The 21,769-nt window shown below is 52.8% G+C and overlaps 1 protein-coding gene across 1 annotated transcript; it reads left to right on the top strand.

Moving 5' to 3' along the window:
- The first annotated feature begins 2,192 nt into the window (after positions 1 to 2,192).
- On the top strand, positions 2,193 to 16,930 carry IRF4 (interferon regulatory factor 4). The gene is made up of 9 exons (XM_068558389.1): positions 2,193 to 2,234; positions 3,465 to 3,741; positions 4,858 to 5,044; positions 5,825 to 5,913; positions 6,517 to 6,661; positions 8,730 to 8,837; positions 10,993 to 11,346; positions 13,768 to 13,880; positions 16,787 to 16,930. Exons 2-9 carry the CDS (start codon positions 3,526 to 3,528, stop codon positions 16,928 to 16,930), a joined length of 1,356 nt encoding a protein of 451 aa, XP_068414490.1. The 5' UTR covers positions 2,193 to 2,234; positions 3,465 to 3,525.
- Positions 16,931 to 21,769: the final 4,839 nt, after the last annotated feature.

Here is a 21,769-nt window from a genome sequence, read left to right as displayed (position 1 = left end):
CAAGGTTTGAATAATTTATTTTTTGTGTCTAGTATGGGTTTTTCTAAAATACTTTTCTTGCATACGAATGTATAATTTTAAAAGATTGATTTTTAAAATATTGAATTTACGTCAATTCAACTTCTCTTACAGTTTCTTTACAATAAATATGAAATGGAAATTGAGCTACAGCATTCGGACCAGGCTGCATCCACAACAGCACTTCCACGTCCGGACGGTTCACTGAAGTACATAACCTCCTCACAGAATACGATGATCAGCTCTGTTTTGGAGAGACATTCAATTAACTGAGTTCTTATTGGTTTTCACTTTTTTACAAGCTGTGACGTTTGAAGATAATGTCTAGTCTTTCACTGAGGGCACTTTGATTTCCTCAAGTGTTGCGGGGGAGGGCCAACTTTACAGCTTCTGTCATTTCTGCTTCACCTGTGACTACGATGGAAAAGTCTTCTGTGAGCAGCTAGCGGGGCCTGCCTGCCACCCACCACTCCCCAGGGCCGGTGAGGGCACCAAGAGTTTCAGTGATTAAAATACACTATTCTTTGTATCCACCTCATCATAAAAGAGAAAATACCACTTCTGGTAGATCAATATGACAAATGAGTAAACCAGAAGATGGCGTTGAAGGTTTGCAATCACATTTTAAAACAAGGTAACGTGGTTTTCAACGTCTGAAAGCAGATGAGTGAGGAGAACGTTGAAGCAGCGAAGTCTGGGCAGAGGACACGTGTGCGAAAGTACAAAAGCTCAAGTGTGCCATTTTTGTTCTTAGCAATCTCCCGTCTGTTGTTGGTGAGCACTGATTAAAGTGTAAAGATGTTCCCTTCGTTCACTGAGGTATCCCAGGTGCCAAGAACGGTTCCTAATAAGCAGAGGTGCTCGAAAAATATTTGTTGAACGAATGAATCCATGAAAGAAGAAGAAAAACCGCTGTGACCAGAATTTTCTTTGAAAAAAAAAAAAACCTGTTGTTTATTACATAGATTCTGATAATGGAAAACTTACTTAAGTGAATAAAACCATGGCATCCTGTTAATTTCTGAGAAAGTCATTGGTTTGAGGAAAAGCATGCCCGCTCTGCACCTCACGCCTGTTTTGCTCTAGCCTGAACTTAGTTTGTTCTTTGGGTGGGAGACAGTGGCCCAATATATAAGATTAAAAGAAAAACTGAGAAATCAGTGAAATCAAAAGCTTTTCAAAAGTTGCGAGTTGACCTGGAATGGTGGTGGTCTAAAATCATATAGAAACCAGTGATCTGACGGTTTACCTGAAATTGTTGACTACACAAACATGCTGAAGCATCCAAGATGCTCTGGGAGAGTTTAGAGGGCAGGTGCTCAGGGAGTTTATTTTGATATTAAGGAGATCCTGGAAAATTAAGTAAAATCACTCCGCTTAAATATTGTTCCTATTCTGGACATTTAAAACCCCACTTGTAAATTGTTTCTTACCAGGTTAAGCTTAAAACTATGTCACTTTGAGGTGAACTGAAGCCCAGAAGCAGTTAAGCACTTGGATACTTGGGGATCCTTCCCGTTCTTTCCTGTTGCCGTAATTAAAACGTCGGGGGCTGAGCATTGTCTGAGTCACTGCAATTCACCAGTTTAATAGACGCACGAGTATGTGAGCGTTTCAAACATGAGGGCAGTGGGTGAGCCGCAGTTCATAGCTCAAGGGATCTGGGACATTTCCTTTTTTCTTTTCAATGAGTATGATGTTCTCTAAACACCGCGGAGGGGCGGGGCTCTCGGTGACAGCGGCCGAGCCTAGGGTGGCCCCCACCTACCCGCGGGTCTTCGGTGTGGACAGCCCTCTGTCTTTGGTTACGCCAAGCCCCCTTCGCGCCAGACGGCCGCTCCTGCACAGCCCCTGCTTCCCGCCCTTACAGCGCCGCTGTAGCGTAACTTTCGTTAGTGACCGGCGGGCCTCCCGCAGTCCCTGCGCGCAGGCCGAGTCCCCATTCGCGCCTTGCCCTTGGCAGGAAGCCGCCCGACTGAGGTTCCCGTGCGCCCGACCCGAGGTGCGTCCCCAGCGCGGCCCCGCGCGCCCAGCTCTGCGCCCGCAGCCCCCGAGTCCCGCCAGGAGGCGCCCCCGGTTCGCCCCGCCCCGCCCCAGGCCCCGCCCCAAGCGGGGCTTTTAAGCTTTATAAAGTTCCTCTTTCGCACTTCGGAGGCTTAGTTTCACTGCTTGAACTTGGGACTCACCGCTGCCCTCAGCTCCGCGTCGGCGGCAAGGTAAGACTTGGGTCGGGAAGGAGCACGGCTGCGAGGCGGGCACCACCGCGAACCTGGCGCGAGACCAGAGGTCTCGGGGTCCATCTCGAGGGCAGCGCAGGGGACCCCAGCGTCGGCGCCAGCAGGGCGCACTCCCCTCGAGGGCGCCGCGACGCCCGTTCCATCCGCTCTTGGCCGGGCACTCCCGCGGCCCCAGCGCCCATGGGTCGGCCCAGCCCGGGCCCGGGGAGGCCACGCTCTGGACCGGGTCGGATAACGAGGTCGTCGGGGCCCAGGAGTGGCCGAGGCGGGGCCGTCGACGGGACCCACACCGGGCGGCAGGCTGAACCGCGGGGGACTGTTCCGTACCCCCGGGGCTGCTTCTCCTGCTCCTCCTTCTTGAGGGGCTCAAACTCATCTCGGCCTCCGGCTCGGCTCTCGGCTTCCCGGCTGCTGGTGGAAGAGGAGGCGCTCCAAATTTCGGCCACTCCGGGCCCTGCGCTCCGCTGCCTCCGTCCCAGCGCTCCGCGACCCCTCGCCCTGCCCGGCACCCTCCCCGCCTCCGCTCTCCCCGGCCGGCCTCCGGCTCCAGCTGCTCGGCGCGCGGGGATCCCCCGCTACGAGGCTGCGCTCCTCGCTGAGGCTGGCTCGTTCTCTGCCTCTTGGGGCTCGCGGGGCCCACCTAATCGTCGCCAGCTGCGAGGGCCCAGGGGCAGAAGAGTATTCCTGGGGCAAAGAGTGCGGGTCCCGGAGAAGGCCGCGGGGGAGCTGCCGGCGCCGCGCGCCTGGAACGCCGGCCCGAAGGGGGACCCGCGTGCGAGACACGCCGGGCCACCAAGGGAGTGGGAACTTGGGAGAGGGCACGAGTGGCAACGGACAGTGGCGCGGGGAATGGACTGGCCTCGGCTCGGGCCTGGGCAGTGGAGCAGGAACTACGAGTGCGCAGAGTGCCACTCGTGGTGGCGGCGGGATTTGGGGGGGCGGTGGGTGCGCGAAGGCCAGAGCAGCGAGTCTGGGCAGCGCGCGGGCTGCGGGGCGTGACAAGAATGGAGAGTCCGGAAGGTGGGGTGGGAGGACGGCCTCCGGGGAGGCGGCAGGACGGCGCGCGCCCAGGGCACCAGCCGGGCCGGCTGAGAGGTGCCTTCTCTTGGGACCCGAGGCGCCCCCGACTCGGTAGCGCGCGCCTCGCTGCCTCGGAGACTCCGGGGCCTCGAGGTCATTGCCGGAGGGCGGCCCTCCTCTCCCCCGCAGCGCAGAGCGGGTGCAGGAGCGGATCTTGGGCGTGCGAGGGGACCGTGCCGGCGCGCTGGACATGAACCTGGAGGGCGGCAGCCGAGGCGGCGAGTTCGGCATGAGCTCCGTGAGCTGCGGCAACGGGAAGCTCCGCCAGTGGCTGATCGACCAGATCGACAGCGGCAAGTACCCCGGGCTGGTGTGGGAGAACGAGGAGAAGAGCATCTTCCGCATCCCCTGGAAGCACGCGGGCAAGCAAGACTACAACCGCGAGGAGGACGCCGCCCTCTTCAAGGTGCCTGGGGCGGGGCTGGGGAGGGCCCGGGGGCCGCGCGCTTCCCGACCTGACCCGGCTCGGCGGGGCCCCGTCCGCGCCCGGCAGGCCGGCCGTTCTCAGCGGGGAGGGACGCGCGGGCGCCCGGCAGCTCCGGCTGGCCAGCGTCCCACGCCCCGGGAGAAGGAGAGGTTTCAGCTTCTCTAGTAACTTCGCAGAGGGAGGGCCGGGTCCCAAGTCAGAGCGTGTGGGGCGCGCGGTCCCGGAGGGTCAGATGCCGGAGGCTCGCCCACCAGGGAGAGGGGCGGTCCAAGGCCGCACCTCTGCTTCCGTCGGAGCCTCTTTGTGAACCTCTGGATCCCTCTTCGCCTCCCTTGATCAACAGGCGTCTGTGTCTCAGGGTCCCCTTCTGTGAACGCCGGTGGGTGTGCTGGACTGCGCCCCTCACTGTTGTCTGTTCTCTCCCGTCTCTCCCTGAATAGTTTTGCCTCTTCTCACTCTCCCTCTCCGGCCTGCACTCTCCTAGCTCTCTCTCCTCTCTGGTCCTTCCATCTGTGTGTCTCCCAATGTCTCACTGTCTCTGTCCGGCTCCCTCTTTCCAGGTCTCTCTGGAAAGTTTTCTCGGGTCTCTCTCCCGTCCCCATCCCCTTTGGTTTCTCTCCCTTCCTCTTTCTCCCTCTCAGGGTCTCTCTGGGGGTTTCTCTCTGGCCCTGTGTGTGTGTGTGTCCCTGTCCTGACTGTTTCCCCCTCGGGGCAGTTTACCCAGCGACCTGCGCATTAGGGCCCAGCCCTACCACCAGTGGGCAGAGCAGGAGAAGGGGACTTCCTCAGGGAACTGGCTTGCAGAATACCTCGGATCCTCTGACGTCCAGAGGTGCTCTGTGGGTGGCCCCTCACCCCAGAGCTCTGTCCCTACTTCCAGGCCAACTCGCTCCAGACCCTGTGGGTGGAGCCCTTCCAGGGGTCCTCCAATCTCAGCCGCCTTTTACAAACACCTGCTGTCTTTCTGTCCCACATTTTGGGCAACAGTGTGACTCTGAAGCCCCTGACACCATTCTTTCCTTTAGAAATACAATTCCCAGATTCTTTTTTGAAAGACCTGTATTTTAAGTTTTTTCCCCTCTTCTTTCCCGCCAGGCTTGGGCGCTATTTAAAGGAAAGTTTCGGGAAGGCATCGACAAGCCGGACCCTCCTACCTGGAAGACACGTTTACGATGTGCTCTGAACAAGAGCAATGACTTCGAGGAGCTGGTGGAGCGGAGCCAGCTGGACATCTCCGACCCCTACAAAGTGTACAGGATCGTCCCTGAGGGAGCCAAGAAAGGTGGGGCTTCCTGGCTCGGGCCGCCTGACCCCCTAACGCCTCTGTGTCACTGTGAGGGCCCCTTTCTCGGTTTGCTGCTTTCTATAGCCTGCCTGCCTCAGCCTCCCATTCAAGCCCAGCAGGCGACTTACCCAAGTTCTCTGGGTCATAAACTGAAATTCTCGTGGTTTTAGTGCAGAATAATTTCTCAGACTCCAAGTCTCTACCTGTGTGTGTGCTTTCCAGTAGTTCTACTAAGATATGGGCCAAATTTCCAAGCCAAAAATGGAAAAGCTGTTTGAAGCTTTACTTGTCCACCAGTCTCTCGTGATTAGCCACTTTGTAGAAGGGAAGCGTTCATGATCCACATATTGTTACCATTCATAGTAATAGAAGTGTCAGCGTTTAGAGTGTGCCATGGTCAACTGGGGTGCTTATTAAAATTCAGATTCCCACCTTCCAAGATTCTGACCTGTGTGTCAGAGTAGAGCCCGGGAATCTGCAATGTAAACAAACCGCTAGGTGACCTCACTAGCCGCGCATCTTGCTGGGGAGCCCTCGATGCCACAAGGCCCACCACACACGGGCTTCATCTGTTTCTCTACTGTGCTCCATACATTGGACCTTGTAGGAACCAGTTTAATGGCCTGGATAAATAATTGCCCAAGGAAATTGTAGAAAAATGCCTTACTTGTCAGTACTGTGTTATGCATTCTAGGAATTAAACTCTCAGGTATTTTTCTAAGCCCTTCCAGTTCCCTTTTTCAACACTGTGCATTTCCCTTTTGCCCAAACACTCAGGAGCGAAGCAGCTGACCCTGGAGGACCCACAGATGCCCATGAGCCACCCCTACAGCATGCCAGCTCCTTACTCCTCACTCCCAGCTCAGGTATGGGAGGGGCAGGGCTTCGAGAAGGGGAGGCTCGGTCTGTGTGAGGCCACCTGAGCCAGATCCCACACCACGGGAAAGACCTGCAGACAAAGCAGCAGAACTCCGTTTTTGCTGTTTGTCAATCTGCCAAACCAAATCCCGGGCCATTGGATGAACGTCTCAGTTTCCACCTGGTGTTGCTGGTTTGGAGTTAGGGAGGGGAGAGTGGGGGTGTACACTGCCTTGTCGGTTAGACTCTGGAATCTGGGAAACCGACCTTAGAGTCCAAGGTTTTGGGAGCAGGGCTTTATCATGTGAAACCGCAGGGCAGCTGATCCCTACAGACGCTTCTGATGTGAATCACAGCTCTGTTTCATTCACTTTGCTGGTAAAGGAAGGCACATTTCCCTGCGGTACTTTGGTGCCAGGTTTACCCATATGATGAAGCCTCACATAAATCATCACTTTACAACACTGTCTCCATTGTGCCTTTTGGTTCTTCATGGCGGGTTTCCACCAAGCCTCTTAGGAAGATAAGAGAGCTCCCGAGGAGTCTGGGGGCTCCCCGAGGCCGTCCCCGGGCTGGTCGCTCTCCCCCCAGCTCCCCTCTGGCCCCTCCAGCAGGCTCACACCTACATGATTCCGCCCCACGACCGAGGCTGGAGAGAGTTCGTCCCTGATCAGCCCCACCCGGAGACCCCGTATCAGTGTCCTGTGACCTTCGGGCCTCGCAGCCACCACTGGCAAGGCCCAGCCTGTGAAAACGGTAAGGAGGGCGCTGGGGCAGTTCCTGTGGCCAGAGGGCCTGGCCCCGCCTGGTCTGTCCCCTGTGCCGTCCCACGGCTCTCGCCTCCCCCGAGCCGCTAGGAAAGGCCGCGCGTGCAGTGAAGGAGGGAAGAGGTCCCCAGAGGAGGACACCCAGGCTTCACTGACACCTGCTCTGCTGTGTGCCGGGGCCCAGGCTCGGGGCTGCCTCGTGGAGCCTTCTTTAAGCATTGCAGGGGTCTGGCCAGGCACCCGAAAACTGCCCTGTTTTGTATAGGGATTCGCTCACGGAATGTAAGCAACGTGCCCAAAGCTACTCGGTGAGAGTGAGGGGCTGGGTTCAACTCCAGATCCCCTAGCTCCAGAGCCCGGCCACGTAGGACGCGGATGTCAGGTTTCAGATTGGTTGGCTATATGTTTTAAATTAGCTACTTAATAAGTGAACGTGTTTCTTCCTTCCTGAATAATCTTAAAGTTTATTTTTAATCTTGGGCAAAAAGTAGTCGGTTTTGTCAGTCTTCCCAGAGAAGACTAGACTGTCCCTTAATGCCGACTGTCTCTGTCTACACTTCTGTGAAGTCAGCGTCCCGCAGCTGAGCCCAGGCACCCCTCCACGGGGACACCAGGAGATCATTGCGCTGGTGGATTTCTCTCAAGCAGTGGTGTGCCCACGGCAGTTGTTGCTGGGATTAGAGGTGATAGTAAGAAGGGGATGAGTAAATACTGTGAAGAAAACATAAAAGGTCTCCACAAAAGGTGCCCGGCTGGTGCTGGACTAGCTTAGACGTGGTCCCCCGGAGGCCTTCCCCAGACGTCAGGATGAGATCTCTCAGCGAAAGCGCTGATTTGCTAAGTGCAGAGAAGATTTCACACAGTACGTTCCTGCAGCAAAGCACGGGCTTTCAGGACTTTTGAGCTGTTATTTAAACAGAAATCCTGAGACCAGTCAACACGCAGATGGTTTCATGTGTTCTAGGAGTATCTTCTCCTTTTTCCAGCCAGGTCCGGGTCACTCTTGGCTTGAGGGATTGAAGAACGTATGCCATTATTTAAGATTCGTATTGAGTGGCATGTTTACAAAAAAGCTGAGGATTTGGTTTTATTAGCTTCTCAAGAGTGATTTGCAGTGAAGGTTTGTTTTCCGTACTGTAGTGGGGGAATCAGCTGACGTTGGACGGGTTTCTGGAATTCAGACCCGGGTCCGGGGCATGAGCTCTGCTGAACTAGTGACCCTGGTGAAGAGGCAATGCCTAGAGCTGTGAGAGGATAGACTGGTGGACATATCTTGAAGCATAAGTGACATTAAGTGACACGCCAGCACAACGAGGTTCTACCACATACTCTTTCTCTGCTGACGTTTAACACAACACACGACAGCTGTGCCAGCCAGGGACATGGCTCAGCCCCTCCTGATTCCAGAAGCAGCGACGAAGGGAATGGGGACAAAGCCACGTGCAGGGTTTCGATCCGGCTCCTGGGCGTCAGATCTCACGTAGAGAGACCTGGGCTCACAGCTCTGCCGCGAACTTGCTGTGTGAACAGGGGTGAATCACGCTGTCTCTCTGAGCCTCAGTTACCCTGCGTATCAGTGACGGAGGACTGTTGGTCAAAGGGCACAGACTTCCAGTCAGGAGATGAATAAGTTCTGGGGCTCCAGCCTGGCGGGCACAGTTAGCTATGCTCTGCTGTGTTGAAAGCTGCTAGGAAAGGAGGTCTGAAATGTTCTCAGCGCACGAGCACGTGCGCGCACACATACACAGGTAATGATGTGAGGCGCTGGAGGTGATAACTAACAAAAAAAGGAAGGAAGGAAGGAAAGAAGGGAGGGGGGAAGAAAATGACAGAGGGCGACTCCAATTTCCCTCCAGCTCTGAAAAGGCTCCTCCCTCCTTCAGCCTTGGTTTTCCCCACTGGACCTCAGCCTCCTTGCCTCTCGAGGGCCCAGGCCCTCCCCTACGGGGCTGGTGCACCCTGGGGGCCGGCGGGCCCCCCTCAGGGAGCCGCCTCCTCCCCCTCTGCCTCGGATGGACTCTGTTTAGGCCGCATCTGATTTTTATTTGCAAATGCAGGTTGCCAGGTGACAGGAACCTTTTATGCTTGTGCCCCGCCCGAGTCCCAGGCCCCCGGGATCCCCATAGAGCCAAGCATAAGGTCTGCCGAAGCCTTGGCCCTCTCAGGTGAGTGGGGCTCCCCGGAGGCGGCGTCTGTGAGGGTCCCCTCACCTTTGGGTGGATTCGTGGGGCTGGTGAGCACCGCCGGGGCCTGGAGCGGGTGGACCCCTCTGACTGCCAGCTGCGGGGACGAGGTCAGCAAAGTCAGCACCGAGAGGCCGGCTTCCGACCCTGATCCGCTTCTGCAGGCTGGTCTGAACTGAGTCATTCTAAGCTCTGCACTGGCGTCTGACTGTCCAGGAATGTGCAGACACTCCAGTTCCGTTTACCGAGGGCCCCTCTTCAGCCAGCACCCCCGTGACGCAGGGAGCTTCTTGCAACAGCGCAGGGGCTGCTCGTTTGGGAAAGCTCATCATCCTTGCGGGCTTAGCCGCAGGCAAACGGTTGGCCCCATAGGCTTCCCGGGACGCGAGTTCTGGGTTCTTTCTCCTCGTCACGTTTGGTGCCTAAGTGAGGAGCATCTTGCTCTCCTCTCAACATGACATGTCTTGCAAACACATGCACATCAGATCTGGCTTTTCGAGTCTCTTCTCTAGAGGAGTCCCCATACCTCAGCAGTCTCGCCTGTTTTAAGGAAGACACCTCGAGGTTTACTGAACACGTGTAGTGTATGTATATTTATTTTTTAGATAATGTTTTGATTGTTTTAAAATGAGATTTGCATATATTAAAAATGGATAGCTTAAGCTTCCGAATTCTCACCTTGCCCCCTGGCCTCTTTGAAAATCAGCGACAGAAAACATAAGCTGAATTCTCAAGGTTTCAGGAGAGGAGAGCTGGGGGCCCTTCCTTGCACCCAGGGGAGCTGGCCCACTGTCGGGCTCCTTTTGGTTCTGAAGATTCTGAAGGAAGCTTGCTGCCTTTCTTCTTAGATGCTCCTGGACAGTGGAGGGAGGAGAGGTTTCTGAGCAGAAAGGCCTGTTTGTTTTTAGGAACTTTCAAACCCTTTTCTTGAGCATGTAAGTCTTGTGTGGGTGCCTGAAGAGTAGGAAATAAACAGCTATTTATATCCCTGTGACCTCGTGACTTCTGATGACGCTCAGTGAAACGAAACCCCGCGTGGCCGACACCCACTCCTCGGGGCTCACGGCGGCGGAGTCACAGAGAGGCAGTGATGTGGGCTGTCTGAGTCTCAGAACCTGCCCTTGAGGGAGGAGAGGCTTTTGTGGGTTTCTCTGGGTGTGCGCAGTACAGACTAACTACCAGCCTTGCCCGTTTATCAGAGGACTGCCACCCGCTCACGTTTGAACCCCGCAGTTACCGTGGGAGCTGTTGCCTCTCGGGAAGCCCTTTGGCACTTCAGGTCAGTGGCCCTTGGCAAACCTGGCTTGGTCCTTTCAGCTCATGGGTCGCATTTTAAAGAAGGTTCTAAAATCAGCAAAGTTTCAAAAATGAGTTCATCTTGTTTAGTGTTTGAGAAGCACAGTTCTAGAGCCAGCCTCAAACTCAAACACAAAGCGAAGTGGGTCTCAGCGGACTTTACGCTTGGGACGTTTCCCTCACGAGGTAATTTTATTATACAAGTAGTACGTACACAGTGGAAAAATAATTTAAAAATCAGAGAAGCAAAAAATGGAAAATAGAAGCGTCATAGTCCCACCACCCAGAGATCACCACTGTCGAGGCTTATCCTTCCCGAAACTTCAGTGCGTGCTTGGACGTGTATAATTTTTTTTCTGTAACTGGTATCATATTGATATTTTAGAGTAGTTTTGGATATGCGGACATATTTGCTTCTTTCTCTGAAACACCGTTGTACTCTTTTTGCTACTAGAAATTATTTAAACTTAGGGTTTACTTCTTCCAAAATCAAAACTGATCGCTGTGTTTAAAATGAACTTTTGTTCGGTGGCACTTGACTCACCGTATTAGACCTAAGTGTTGTCGTCACCACTATTGTGCTCTCCCCCCCGCCCCCCAATCCATGTCCCATGCATTTGGAAAATGCTGAGCTAGAGGACATTACGCAGACTCGTACAGAACTTCTCCACCATGGGGTGAGTCTCCAGGAGGGACGTAAGGCCTTGCAACGTCCGTCCCCCAGGCCCCTTCTTACGAGCGTCCCACCAAGGACACTTTGCTCTGGGCAGTCATTTGGCATCCTGGTGGGTACCAGCACCTTGGCTCCTTAGCACTGACCCTGACGGGTCTGTGTTTGCAGACTGCCGGCTCCACATCTGCCTGTATTACCGGGAAGTCCTGGTGAAAGAGCTGACCACATCCAGTCCCGAAGGCTGCCGGCTCTCCCACGCCCACACCTACGACGCCAGCAGCCTGGACCAGGTCCTCTTTCCCTACCCGGAGGACAACGGCCAGAGGAAGAACATCGAGAAGCTGCTGAGCCACCTGGAAAGGGGCGTGGTCCTCTGGATGGCCCCCGACGGGCTTTATGCCAAGAGGCTGTGCCAGAGCAGGGTCTACTGGGATGGGCCCCTGGCGCTGTGCAGCGACCGGCCCAACAAGCTGGAGAGAGACCAGGCCTGCAAGCTCTTTGACACGCAGCAGTTCTTATCAGGTGAGGTGGCGTGTGTCTGTCGGAATGGGCCCTACCTGTGAGGCTTGGGGAGGGCGGAGCTGGCGACGGCACGCCTGCCACAGGGGTCAAAGGCCACTCCCAGCAGGTCTTCCTTCTGTGAACCCCTGAGCCCGCTGGGCACGATCCCAGAGCAGGTCTCCTGTTGGTCCACCTGCCACCCCATCAGCAGAGGGTTGTGGAGAAGGGGAGGTTGTCGGGGGCTGTGGTTCAGGCTGAGGTCTTGAAATGCTGGGATTCATCCAATACTCACCAGCTAATAAGGTTCATATTTTACTGGCAAGTGTGTTCTCAGCAAGCATATCTGTTGATGTTTCAGCTCTTTTAAGGTTCCTAGAAAAATCGTAAGGTTATAAGTATATTGTGAGTGTCCGTGGTTGTGAGATGTATCAACTCTGAGCAGATGCTTTCCAGCAGGTGGGACCACGGCCGAGTGTGTAGAACTGATTTTGCAGAGCGGAAATTATGAGACAGCTTTGAGCTGTTTCTAGGTTTCAAATCACATTTTCCAGAACCGTAGGTTTTGTTTTCCTAGTTTTGATTTCATGACAATTAAATCAGCCCTGGGCCGGCTTTTGTGAGGCCTTCGGCCACCTTCTGGTGGAAGGTAGTCCAGAGTTTCCACTTAGCTGTCCCCATGCACAATGCTGCTTCTGGACGGAGAAGCGGTTCTCCCTGCTGGCTACTGCCCGTCCTTCCTCGACCTCATTCTTAACTCTTCTTGTACAAGCGCCTCCTCAGAAACACCCTGTGTCTTTGGGCTTTCACGGGCCTCTCCTTGCCCTGAAGCTGCTTCTTGATCCAATTCACGTGAAGCACAAAGCACCTGTGTGCTCTACCGCCAAAGACGCTCGCTCAGCGTTTGGGGTTCAAGTGGCCCACATTTGCTTGGGCTCCTCCAAATGCTCTTTTGCTGCCCCAAACATGTCCCTGGATGACTCACACTCCCCCAGAGGCGAAACGGGAGGAAGAGGGAGAGCTGAGGCTCTGGTCTCCAGGTGGCCCCCCCGACCCAAGCCGCGAGCTGCCTCCGAGCGGACTGTTCTGTCCATCCTGGGGCCCAGCGTGTGGACCGAGGGCGGCTCCAAGGAGGGGCCGAGGGCCGCACCTCTGGGGTCTGAAAGAGCCCTGGCTTTGGATCTCCTCCGAGGCCCTGGGTCTTGGATGCAGAAGATAGGCTGGGCCCCGGGGGCTTCATCCAGGGAAGGGGCCTGCTTCTCTGGCAGGCGGGACGCCGACGGTCGGCCTCCTGGGGCGGTGCGCTCGCCCATGTTTGTCTGCGACCAAGAGCTGCTTTGGTTTGGCTCCTTCCTCTGTGACCCAGGGCTGTGCTCTGTGCCCAGTGCAACCTCTTATCTTGAAGTGTTTACTGAGGTTCAAGGAGGAAACTGTGAACTCAAAAGCTGCAGCTGTGCAGACCAGCCCCACAGTCGCGGATTCCCGCGAACATTCTCGAGCTACCAGGCATCTCAGCAGACTTTTTCAGAGAACTGTGCCAACGCGGCAGGCGTGGGTGTCACCTCCCACCTCGCACTGTGGAGGCTTTGCACACGTTCTGCCGAAGTCGGTTAGGTTTGATTTGAATTCTGGAAGAAAAAAAGCAGGAAGTCAAATGGTCCAGTGAGTGAGCTAGAAACTTTTCTTCGGTTGAAGAGAACAGTGGAAATCTTTGACATCCACCCATCCAGGACCCGCAGGCTGCTGGGGACAGCCCCGCCGCGCAGCGGCTCACGTCCGACAAGGCGGCAGCCGCAGCTCTGCAGCCGGGCTGGCGCCCGCGGGAGCGCGCTTCTTCTGGGGACCTGACCTTTGACCCTAGCCGACAAGCAGGACAGCCGGAGGGAGGCCGGAGGGTGGGCGGGGACGGCGTCCCGTCTGGGTGAACGCAGGCGCCTTCGGGACACGCGTCCACAAAGGTGGGCCCGGCGCTTCCTCCAGCGCCGCCCCCCCCCCCGACCTCAAAGCCACTGGCCGCCCCTGATGGGCTCCGCCTCCCAGATTCTGCGGTGCCCGAGTCACGTGGACCGCGGGTTGCAGGGCTCAGCAGCTCTGAGATGAGGGTCTTAAGTCATCCTGGGTCAAGTCAGAAAAGTCTGATTTTAAAAGCAGATTTCTCCTTGTGTGAGTGATTCTTTTGGCTCCATTTCCTTTTCTTCCTCCTTCACCCCTTCCTGCTGCCTTCGCCTCCTGTGGGTCCAAGGCTGCAGAGCAAGGTTGCCCCTCTTAGGGCGCGGCCCCCTTGAAGTGGAGGCGGGGCCTCGGGAGAGCCGCGTGAACACGCGTGTGCGCCCCTGCGCCTGCTCCCACTCTCACGCCTGCTCTGGCCTCCACGTCGGCGTGGCTCCCTCCCCAGCCTGCGTCCGTGCTCGGCCTTCTGAGCGGTTTCTCTCGCGGTCTCTGCAGAGCTCCAAGCCTTTGCTCACCACGGCCGGCCTCTGCCAAGGTTCCAGGTGACGCTGTGCTTCGGGGAAGAGTTTCCAGATCCCCAGAGGCAACGGAAGCTCATTACTGCTCACGTGAGTGTCCAGTCCCCTTCGGGTGTTTGAGTTTCCCTGACCTTCGTCAGGGGCAGGGCCCCATTTAGAGCAGTTCAGATGAGAAATAAGTGTCCAGGGGCCTGGGCAGGGGGGATGGAGGGAGGGAAGGTGTCCAGGGAGTGGTGCAGGGGTGCAGCCCAAGGGCCATGTGCCTCCCAGCCCTGGACATCTGCTCATCGCCGCTGGGGGTGACCTCCAGCCCTGGGTGGCACCCGTCCCGTCTTTTTTATTTTACAAGGAAATCGTCATATTTCCATTTGATAGGGTTTTAAAGGGATGATGCTAAAAGTTGCCCTTTAAAATTCTTCACGTTTAATATTGCTTTTAAAATTCCATCCAGCTGATCTTCACTTGAATGGGAAGCTTCTCCCAAATGGGAAGCTGTCCACTGACTTGAGTATTTTGTAGGCCCCCTCCAAATGTCCCCCCAAATCCTCTTTTATCTCTGGATTTTTAGAAACTATTTAATTTTTGGAAACCAAGGGCCATGTGCTATTTGGAGGCATGAAATCTCGCAAGGACTTCAAGTAGCTCAGGCCACAGTCATGTTCTCCAGCAGAGCTTAAGATGCATTCACCTGTGCAAAGTAAATATCTTTCACAGAAAAGGAAAGAGAAAGGGTTAGATAGATAACATGTAGCGTTAATTTGCCACAGAAAACAGAATTTTGAATACTTAAGATTTTTGAATTTGAAATTTGAAGACTCTGTATTGCTACATACCTGCGAGGGTTATTAATGGGCCCAGGTAATGAGCAGCAACAGATAAAAAGTTACATCAAATAATAACAGAATTCAAGTCAGATTTTATTTTTTTTAAACATCTTTATTGGAGTATAATTGCTTTACAATGGTGTGTTAGTTTCTGCTGTATAACAAAGTGAATCAGCTATACGTATACATATATCCCCATATCCCCTCCCTCTTGCATCTCCCTCCCACCCTCCCTATCCCACCCCTCTAGGTGGTCTCAAAGCACCGAGCTGATCTCCCTGTGCTATGAGGCCGCTTGCCACTAGCTATCTATTTTACATTTGGTAGTGTATATATGTCCATGCCACTCTCTCACTTCGTCCCAGCTTACCCTTCCCCCTCCCCGTGTGCTCAAGTCCATTCTCTACGTCTGCATCTTTATTCCTGTCCTGCCCTTAGGTTCATCAGCACCATTTTTATTTTAGATTCCATATATATGCGTTAGCATACGGTATTTGTTTTTCTCTTTCTGACTTCCTTCCCTCTGCATGACAGACTCTAGGTCCTTCCACCTCACTACAAATAACTCAATTTCATTTCTTTTTATGGCTGAGTAATATTCCATTGTATATATGTGCCACATCTTCCTTATCCATTCATCTGGTGATGGACACTTAGGTTGCTTCCATGTCTTGGCTACTGTAAATAGAGCTGCAATGAACACTGTGGTACATCTAATAATGTTCCTTACTGAAATCTGAAATAAAACACTATCTAATCTTAAACACACACCCCCTGCTTCTTGATTATAAAATCAAAAAACAACCAACCAATAAACAGAAATATAGTCCCCATAAACTTTAGAGTTTTCTCATGGATTCTCTCCAGTGATCAATAGATTTATCGATATAATAACTGATTCTTGTTAACAACTGTCAAAGGACTAAATAGTCTCGGTCCTGGTGAGTAACATCTCTGAAGGCAGTGGTGAGTCCCTGCGTCTGAGTCTCAGGGCTTGGACACACCGGCCTGGGTTGGTGGGGACGCAGCCCCAGCTGGGACCATGAGCCCGAGCTGATGGAGGATGGATGCGTGTGCACCCAGAAGTCCTGCTCCTTTTATTATGGATTTAATTTACTTCAGTTACCTCAAATGAGTTATGCTTAAGTCATTTTATGTCAAATAACATAAAGGCTCACTTTAATAGCACAATCGATTGGCTGAAAGCATTTGGATCTCTTAGATGCTGCAAATTCAGGAAAAGCTGAATGTTGGATACTTTCTGGTGAATGTGGTCCACACTAATAACCAAACTAGAGGAATCTTGGGTCAGTTAACTTCTCTTTTTCCACAGTAGCAGTTTTGCTGTTGTTTGGTTTTGCTTCTTTCTTTTTTTCTTTCTTTTATCTTTGGTTTAGAAATATACAGGTTACCAGGTCATCCATGAATAGTAAATCACTGAGCCCCTCATCCCTGTCAAACTGCAGATGTGGAAAAATAAATCCATTGGCCTAAATTACCCGATTACCTTAAACTTACCTTTAACTTGGTCATTTTATCCGATTTGCTTCATTCAGTCCTAGTTTAACGTAAATTTCAAGCAGCAGTTGGTTTACAAGTACCATCTTTACCTTTTCCTTCAACTGAAACCCAGAATTAAGTATATTCTGTTTATAGGTTGGTGTATGTAAGGACTCACAAAAAATCAGTTCTCCAGAAGGCTCCCAGTATGACGTGTTTTGATGAGTCATAGCACCTAACTTTAGACTTGACTGTATACTTAGATATGGAGGGTTATTGCAGGATGTTAGAAAAAAGAGCTCAGTAACATCTTTTTTTTTTTTTTGTTTAATAAGTTTTTTAAATTTTTATTTATTTATTTTTATTTATTTATTTATGGCTGTGTTGGGTCATCGTTTCTGTGCGAGGGCTTTCTCCAGTTGCGGCGAGCGGGGGCCACTCTTCATCGCGGTGCGTGGGCCTCTCACTATCGCGGCCTCTGTTGTTGCGGAGCACAGGCTCCAGGCGCGCAGGCTCAGTAGTTGTGGCTCACGGGCCCAGTTGCTCCGCGGCATGCGGGATCTTCCCAGACCAGGGCTCGAACCCGTGTCCCCTGCATTGGCAGGCAGATTCTCAACCACTGCGCCACCAGGGAAGCCCTCCGTAACATCTTTTTTCAATCTTTCACTAAAGGTCGAACCTCTGCTAGCCAGACAGCTGTATTATTTTGCTCAGCAAAACAGTGGACATTTCCTGAGAGGCTACGACATACCCGAGCACGTCAGCAGCCCCGAGGATTTCCACAGGCCCATCCGCCACTCCTCCATCCAAGAGTGAGAACGCCAAGACCAGAGACGTTGCTTCATTGTAAATACTCGACTTGGAAAACAGCTGACTGAACCCCTACTTCTTCTTTTGAGGAATGTGGAAATTGGGGCTTCAGTCCCACACCTGAGGAAAACATTTGTAGAAAATCAGCTCCATTTAATTGACAGATGAGCTTTTTCCAAAAGGAAGAATGGTATTCAGGGTCTTCTGTAGACCCTGACGATAATGTGAAAACTCACTAAAATGTGTTTACATTTACTGAAATGCCGTGTCCAGTTTGATGTGGACTCTTTCTTGCGTGAAGACTGAGAAACCTGTGTTTCAGTGCTGACCACTAAGGACGGCATGAAGGCGCCCAAGTGCCGTTCTGTTTCTCAGGGAAGTAAAACCTAAGTTTGAGTCTGCTCTGCCCACAGGAGAAATGTACCAACACCTGTGGACGGCTGCTCTGTAGGAAACGCTTGCTGATAGAAGGACATAGACTCAGCCCTGGGGGTCCCTCCCCAGGGTGGCCCCCGCCCACCTCCCATCCACGCTCCTTATGGCCGCAGAAGCCAATAGGCAAGACTCTGCTGTGTTTTCTTGAGCCAAAAGCATTTCTTGAGCCAAAAGCATTTCTTGAGCCAAAGAATAGAGCATTTTGTCTACTAATGACCGGTTAAGATAGTTGTTTGTCTTTTTGTCTCTCATTCTATAGAAATTATTGCTAAAACTTTTTTTCTTAAAGACAACAAAAAAAGACAGATCCGCAATCCAAGTACTAAAGATGTATTTTTGAAACTTGGTCGACATTTCCCCTCTTGTCCTGCTTGTTTGTTAGGCGACCAGTTACCATGGCAACACTAAGAGGAGGTGCCCCTACTTGTCCTGGCGGTGAGTCCTGTAGGGAAGGGAGGAGAGGGCTTCGCAGATTGAGTAACTGCGGGCTCAGTGAGCTGTTTTGCTTATGTGGTATGTTATGTGCTTCCTCATGCCAGCAACGGCTTGACAGGGCCTTAAAAATGCTGGGCTTTTTCCAAATACAGCTTTTCGTAGAATTACTAAGATCTCCACTTGCTTACTTAAACCTCATCACTTACATGTTGTTCCTTCTGGAAAAGTAGAGATGTTTAGACTGTGATGTAGCAGCTGTATTTTTGTCCTACTGGGAAATAACTGCTGTTACTTTTAGGCTCAGCCCAGGACTTGATAGTTCTCTTATTCGAGTCCATATTTTTAATTCATTCAACAGACTTGCATTAGACAGACTGTAGCTTTTATCCAGCTTAGTAAGTAATGAAGCCTGAGAATGTCGTTTCTTTCTCTTTTTTCTTTTGAAGAAGTTTTTAGGGATAAAATAATACGTATCAACTACAGAAAATATAAACTGTATAAAAGGGCAAAAGCTAAGTGAATCTTCCTTTTTTCCAGCCCAAATCCTCCCCCCTAGAGAGGTCCACAAGAAGAGTTTGATTCTTCCAACACGTTTTACTTTTCTATAAATATACATAAACTTAAAGCAACTCGGGGGTCTTCCGTGCACTCACTCGTGTGCAGCGTTCTGTTAATCCCACGACACAGATTCCCCTCATTCTTCTCAGAGGCGGAGCTTCAGGATCCACCTCGAGGTCGTCAGCACAGTTTACGGTGGTGCTTTAGCCACTCGGAATAAACACATTTGGACAGTAGATTGTATTCTGTGGGCTGCAGTGACTTATGCATCTTATAGATGCGAGGATTTGGGGTATATTGCCCCAAGGGGGAGACAGATGGGCCGCTAGCTCCCAGAGCGGTAGGTGTGGGCCAGCTGTGCCGCCCTCCCGGCTCTTCAAGGAGATGCTTAGTTTCAGTTGCTGTTGTGGACCCTTTCCTTTTTCTCCCTTTTCAAACATTAAGCTGCTTTGACTCTGGAGTTACATTTTCTGGAACATGCTGTTGGCCTGGGCCAGGCCCCCTTCCCACCTCCACACTCAGGTGCGTTGGCGTTCTTTAGTTCTGAGGGATCCAGAGCGTGAAGGGTAAATGGACTAATTATGAAACGGTCCCGGTGAAGGGTCCTGACAGTTGTCTCAGGACCTTGAGAAGGGGCCTCCTTCCCTGACAGTGGCCTCAGCAAACCAGAGTTTAGTTTGTTCGCAGTGGAAGGTACTGCAGAGTTTAGGCCCTTGTTATTCGAAGGAGCTTTTAGGTTCGCAGGAGGAGAAAGTGTAGGCCACAGGGATGTTCCTGGCTTATTTCTTGTTCTTGAGATTTAGGAGCACCACAGGCAGTAACCGGTGTCTTCCGGAACACTACGGAGAGCTCGTTGAAAGCAAGGCTTTGGAAGCCCCTCGGTCACGGTACAGAGCACCCAGAAAGACGGCCGTGTTTGAGACTGCTCCCCTGGGAGAGAGCCCACCACAGTGTGGGAATCACCTACACTGGCCATGAGCAGAGCGGCATCCGTGGGGCTCAGGTGTGAACAAGATCTTCCTGTGTCACTGCGTGCAAGCCTTGGTGCAGGTCTGCCGTGGGCTGGCGTCCGCGAGGCTGGCGATGCGGCTGCATCCACAGGGAAGGCTGCACCAGGGAAGGTTTTTGTTTTTTTGCATGAGTCATTTTTTTAGTAAAAATCCAGACACAGTTCCAAGCCCCTTCCATTCCTCTTTGGTCACGTTTCTCCCCTTTCTCCACGGGCGAATGCCTCTCTGACGGTGGCGCGCTTCCCTAAGCTCTGTATTTTAACACGCGGCCCCCTGAACGGCTTGTAGCTGGCTGGCGCCGATCTCAATGCCGCTTTCGGGCCGCCCTGCCACAGGCATCATTGTGCAGCTTGCCTCTTCCACGGCCCGTCTCAGAGCTGGACCCCCGTCAGCGGGCAGGGGTCTCACCCACCTCTGCTCCCTGCGGTGGAGGAGCTGTCACGTGAATGCAGTGAAGGTGGACTCTCCTGGTATTTCTCTTCCCGGCTTTCAGGAGGGCATGTGAGTGGAGTGGGGCTGGAGTGGAGTGGGGCTGAAATGCAGGAGAGACGGGCCGACCTCCTCCAGGGTCAGCTCGCATCTTGCCTTGGACCCTTGGAGACGGGAGGGGCCTGACAGGTCGTGGGTGGCCCTGCGTCCCGCTGTGCAGGTGGAGAGGGCCAGGTGGCTCCGTCGCCCCGCTGCCGCTGCCGTGCTGCGCAGCCTCTGGGCGCCCGGCTGAACGTTCCTTGGACAAGCGTACATCATCGTGTCATGAATCCCGCTGTAAATCGCTTTTCAAAGCAGACTGATATTTGTGATAACGTGGTGTTTTAGATACTTGATAAATAAAGACTTTTAAAAAAGTGATCTGCTACTGGCCGTGCGTGTTATTAAGCCCTTATCTGCAAAGCTTTTTAATACTTCCTTCTTCTGCTGCGTTCGGCAGCCTGTTTCCTTCCTGGTTCCTGTGAGCCTCCCTAAAATCAGATCTCAGAGCGCACAGCTTGTTCGAAAACACCTGCCCCACGTGCCCAGCAGCGAGCAGCAGCCCCCCGCGCCCACCCTCCGACGCCCGCTAAGCGGGGCAGGAACGACCCTCGCCCCCCGGCTGCGTCTCACAAGGTCCCGCAGAGCCGAGTACACTGTGTCAACGTTTCCTTCGATTCTGTCGCTGTTGCTAAAGGGCAGGGGCTGTAGGTTCACCAGCATCCTGAACGTGGAAAATGACATAAACCCGTGTGTGGGGAGCACAGATGAGGCCGTGCGCCCTCCTTCCCCGGCTCTTGCCGCTGTGACCCGCCCTTCAGCCCGCCAGCCCCTGTTCGCCGGTCATGGTGTTAAAGTCCTTGCAGCCAAAGGCTGTGTGGAGCTGTCAGCAGTGGTTGTACTTTGCATCCAGGAGCCCAGAATGTTAGATAAGAATAATTTTGGATGTGCTAAGTGGTAGCCAAACAGAAATAATGGGAAAATAAACTATACACTGCTTTTGGGGGCTCTGTCTGCTCAGAAAGTGTGGAAGGACGTGAGTCAGTATCATAGCAAGCATTATTCACATGATCTATCAACTCATTACATCTGAAAGAGGGTTTAAAGGGATTCTGTGCCCTTGAACTTGTTCTCAGGTAATTCTGTCCCTCTGTCAAGTACCACATTTGTAAGATTTTCTTCACACACAGGGCACATTTGGCTGCATTGGATCCAGTTTCCCTGACAAGTAAACCCTTTTATGTGAAGTGCATAAGCAAAGCATGCCTCTGCCGGAAAAATCGTCACCTTTCACATCATCTCTCTGGAAAGAAACTCCAGGGGTCATACTTGGTCATTTTCTTCTAGGAGAAGCTATACCTAAATTAACCCTGGCAGACGGATCAACATCTTCTGAATTAGAGGAGCGTTATGAATTCAAGGCTGTTACAGGCACCTGGAGAACTGGGAACTCTTTCAGTGGCCCCTGTCCCCCAGGGGACAGTGTGTGTCCCATGGCTGGCCTTGGAGACTTCCTGGAGGGCAGAGGCCTTGGTGCTGTCAGCAGGCATCTGGCACAATATATCGTAAAGTTCATTTTATCCGAGTCCTTGAGCGAATGGTCAGAAGTTTGGAATCTGTGGCCACTTTATGATCCTTGAAAGCTGTTACTTTGCTTCTTTAGAAATTACCATTCTCAGTTTCCCCCCTTTCCCATCTGGCGGGCATGATGGTGGCTTCGTAGAGAATCATCCCAGCAAACAAAACATCTTTGCCTCTTTTGTCCTCTCCTTCTGGGTCAGGTTTCCACAGCAACCTTCCTCTGGAGGAGAATCAGCAGGTCATCCAACACCTCTGTCTTCATTTCTCACCATCCCCTCGGTCCTGCTGAGCGGCCACAGGGCCCCAGGCCCCTCCTCTCTCCTGGAAGACCACTCCTGCTGCCACATGGCCACCCCTT

Source organism: Eschrichtius robustus, chromosome 12 (assembly GCF_028021215.1).
Source record: "Eschrichtius robustus isolate mEscRob2 chromosome 12, mEscRob2.pri, whole genome shotgun sequence".
Taxonomy (NCBI): domain Eukaryota; kingdom Metazoa; phylum Chordata; class Mammalia; order Artiodactyla; family Eschrichtiidae; genus Eschrichtius; species Eschrichtius robustus.
This window is presented reverse-complemented; position numbering and strand designations above follow the sequence as displayed.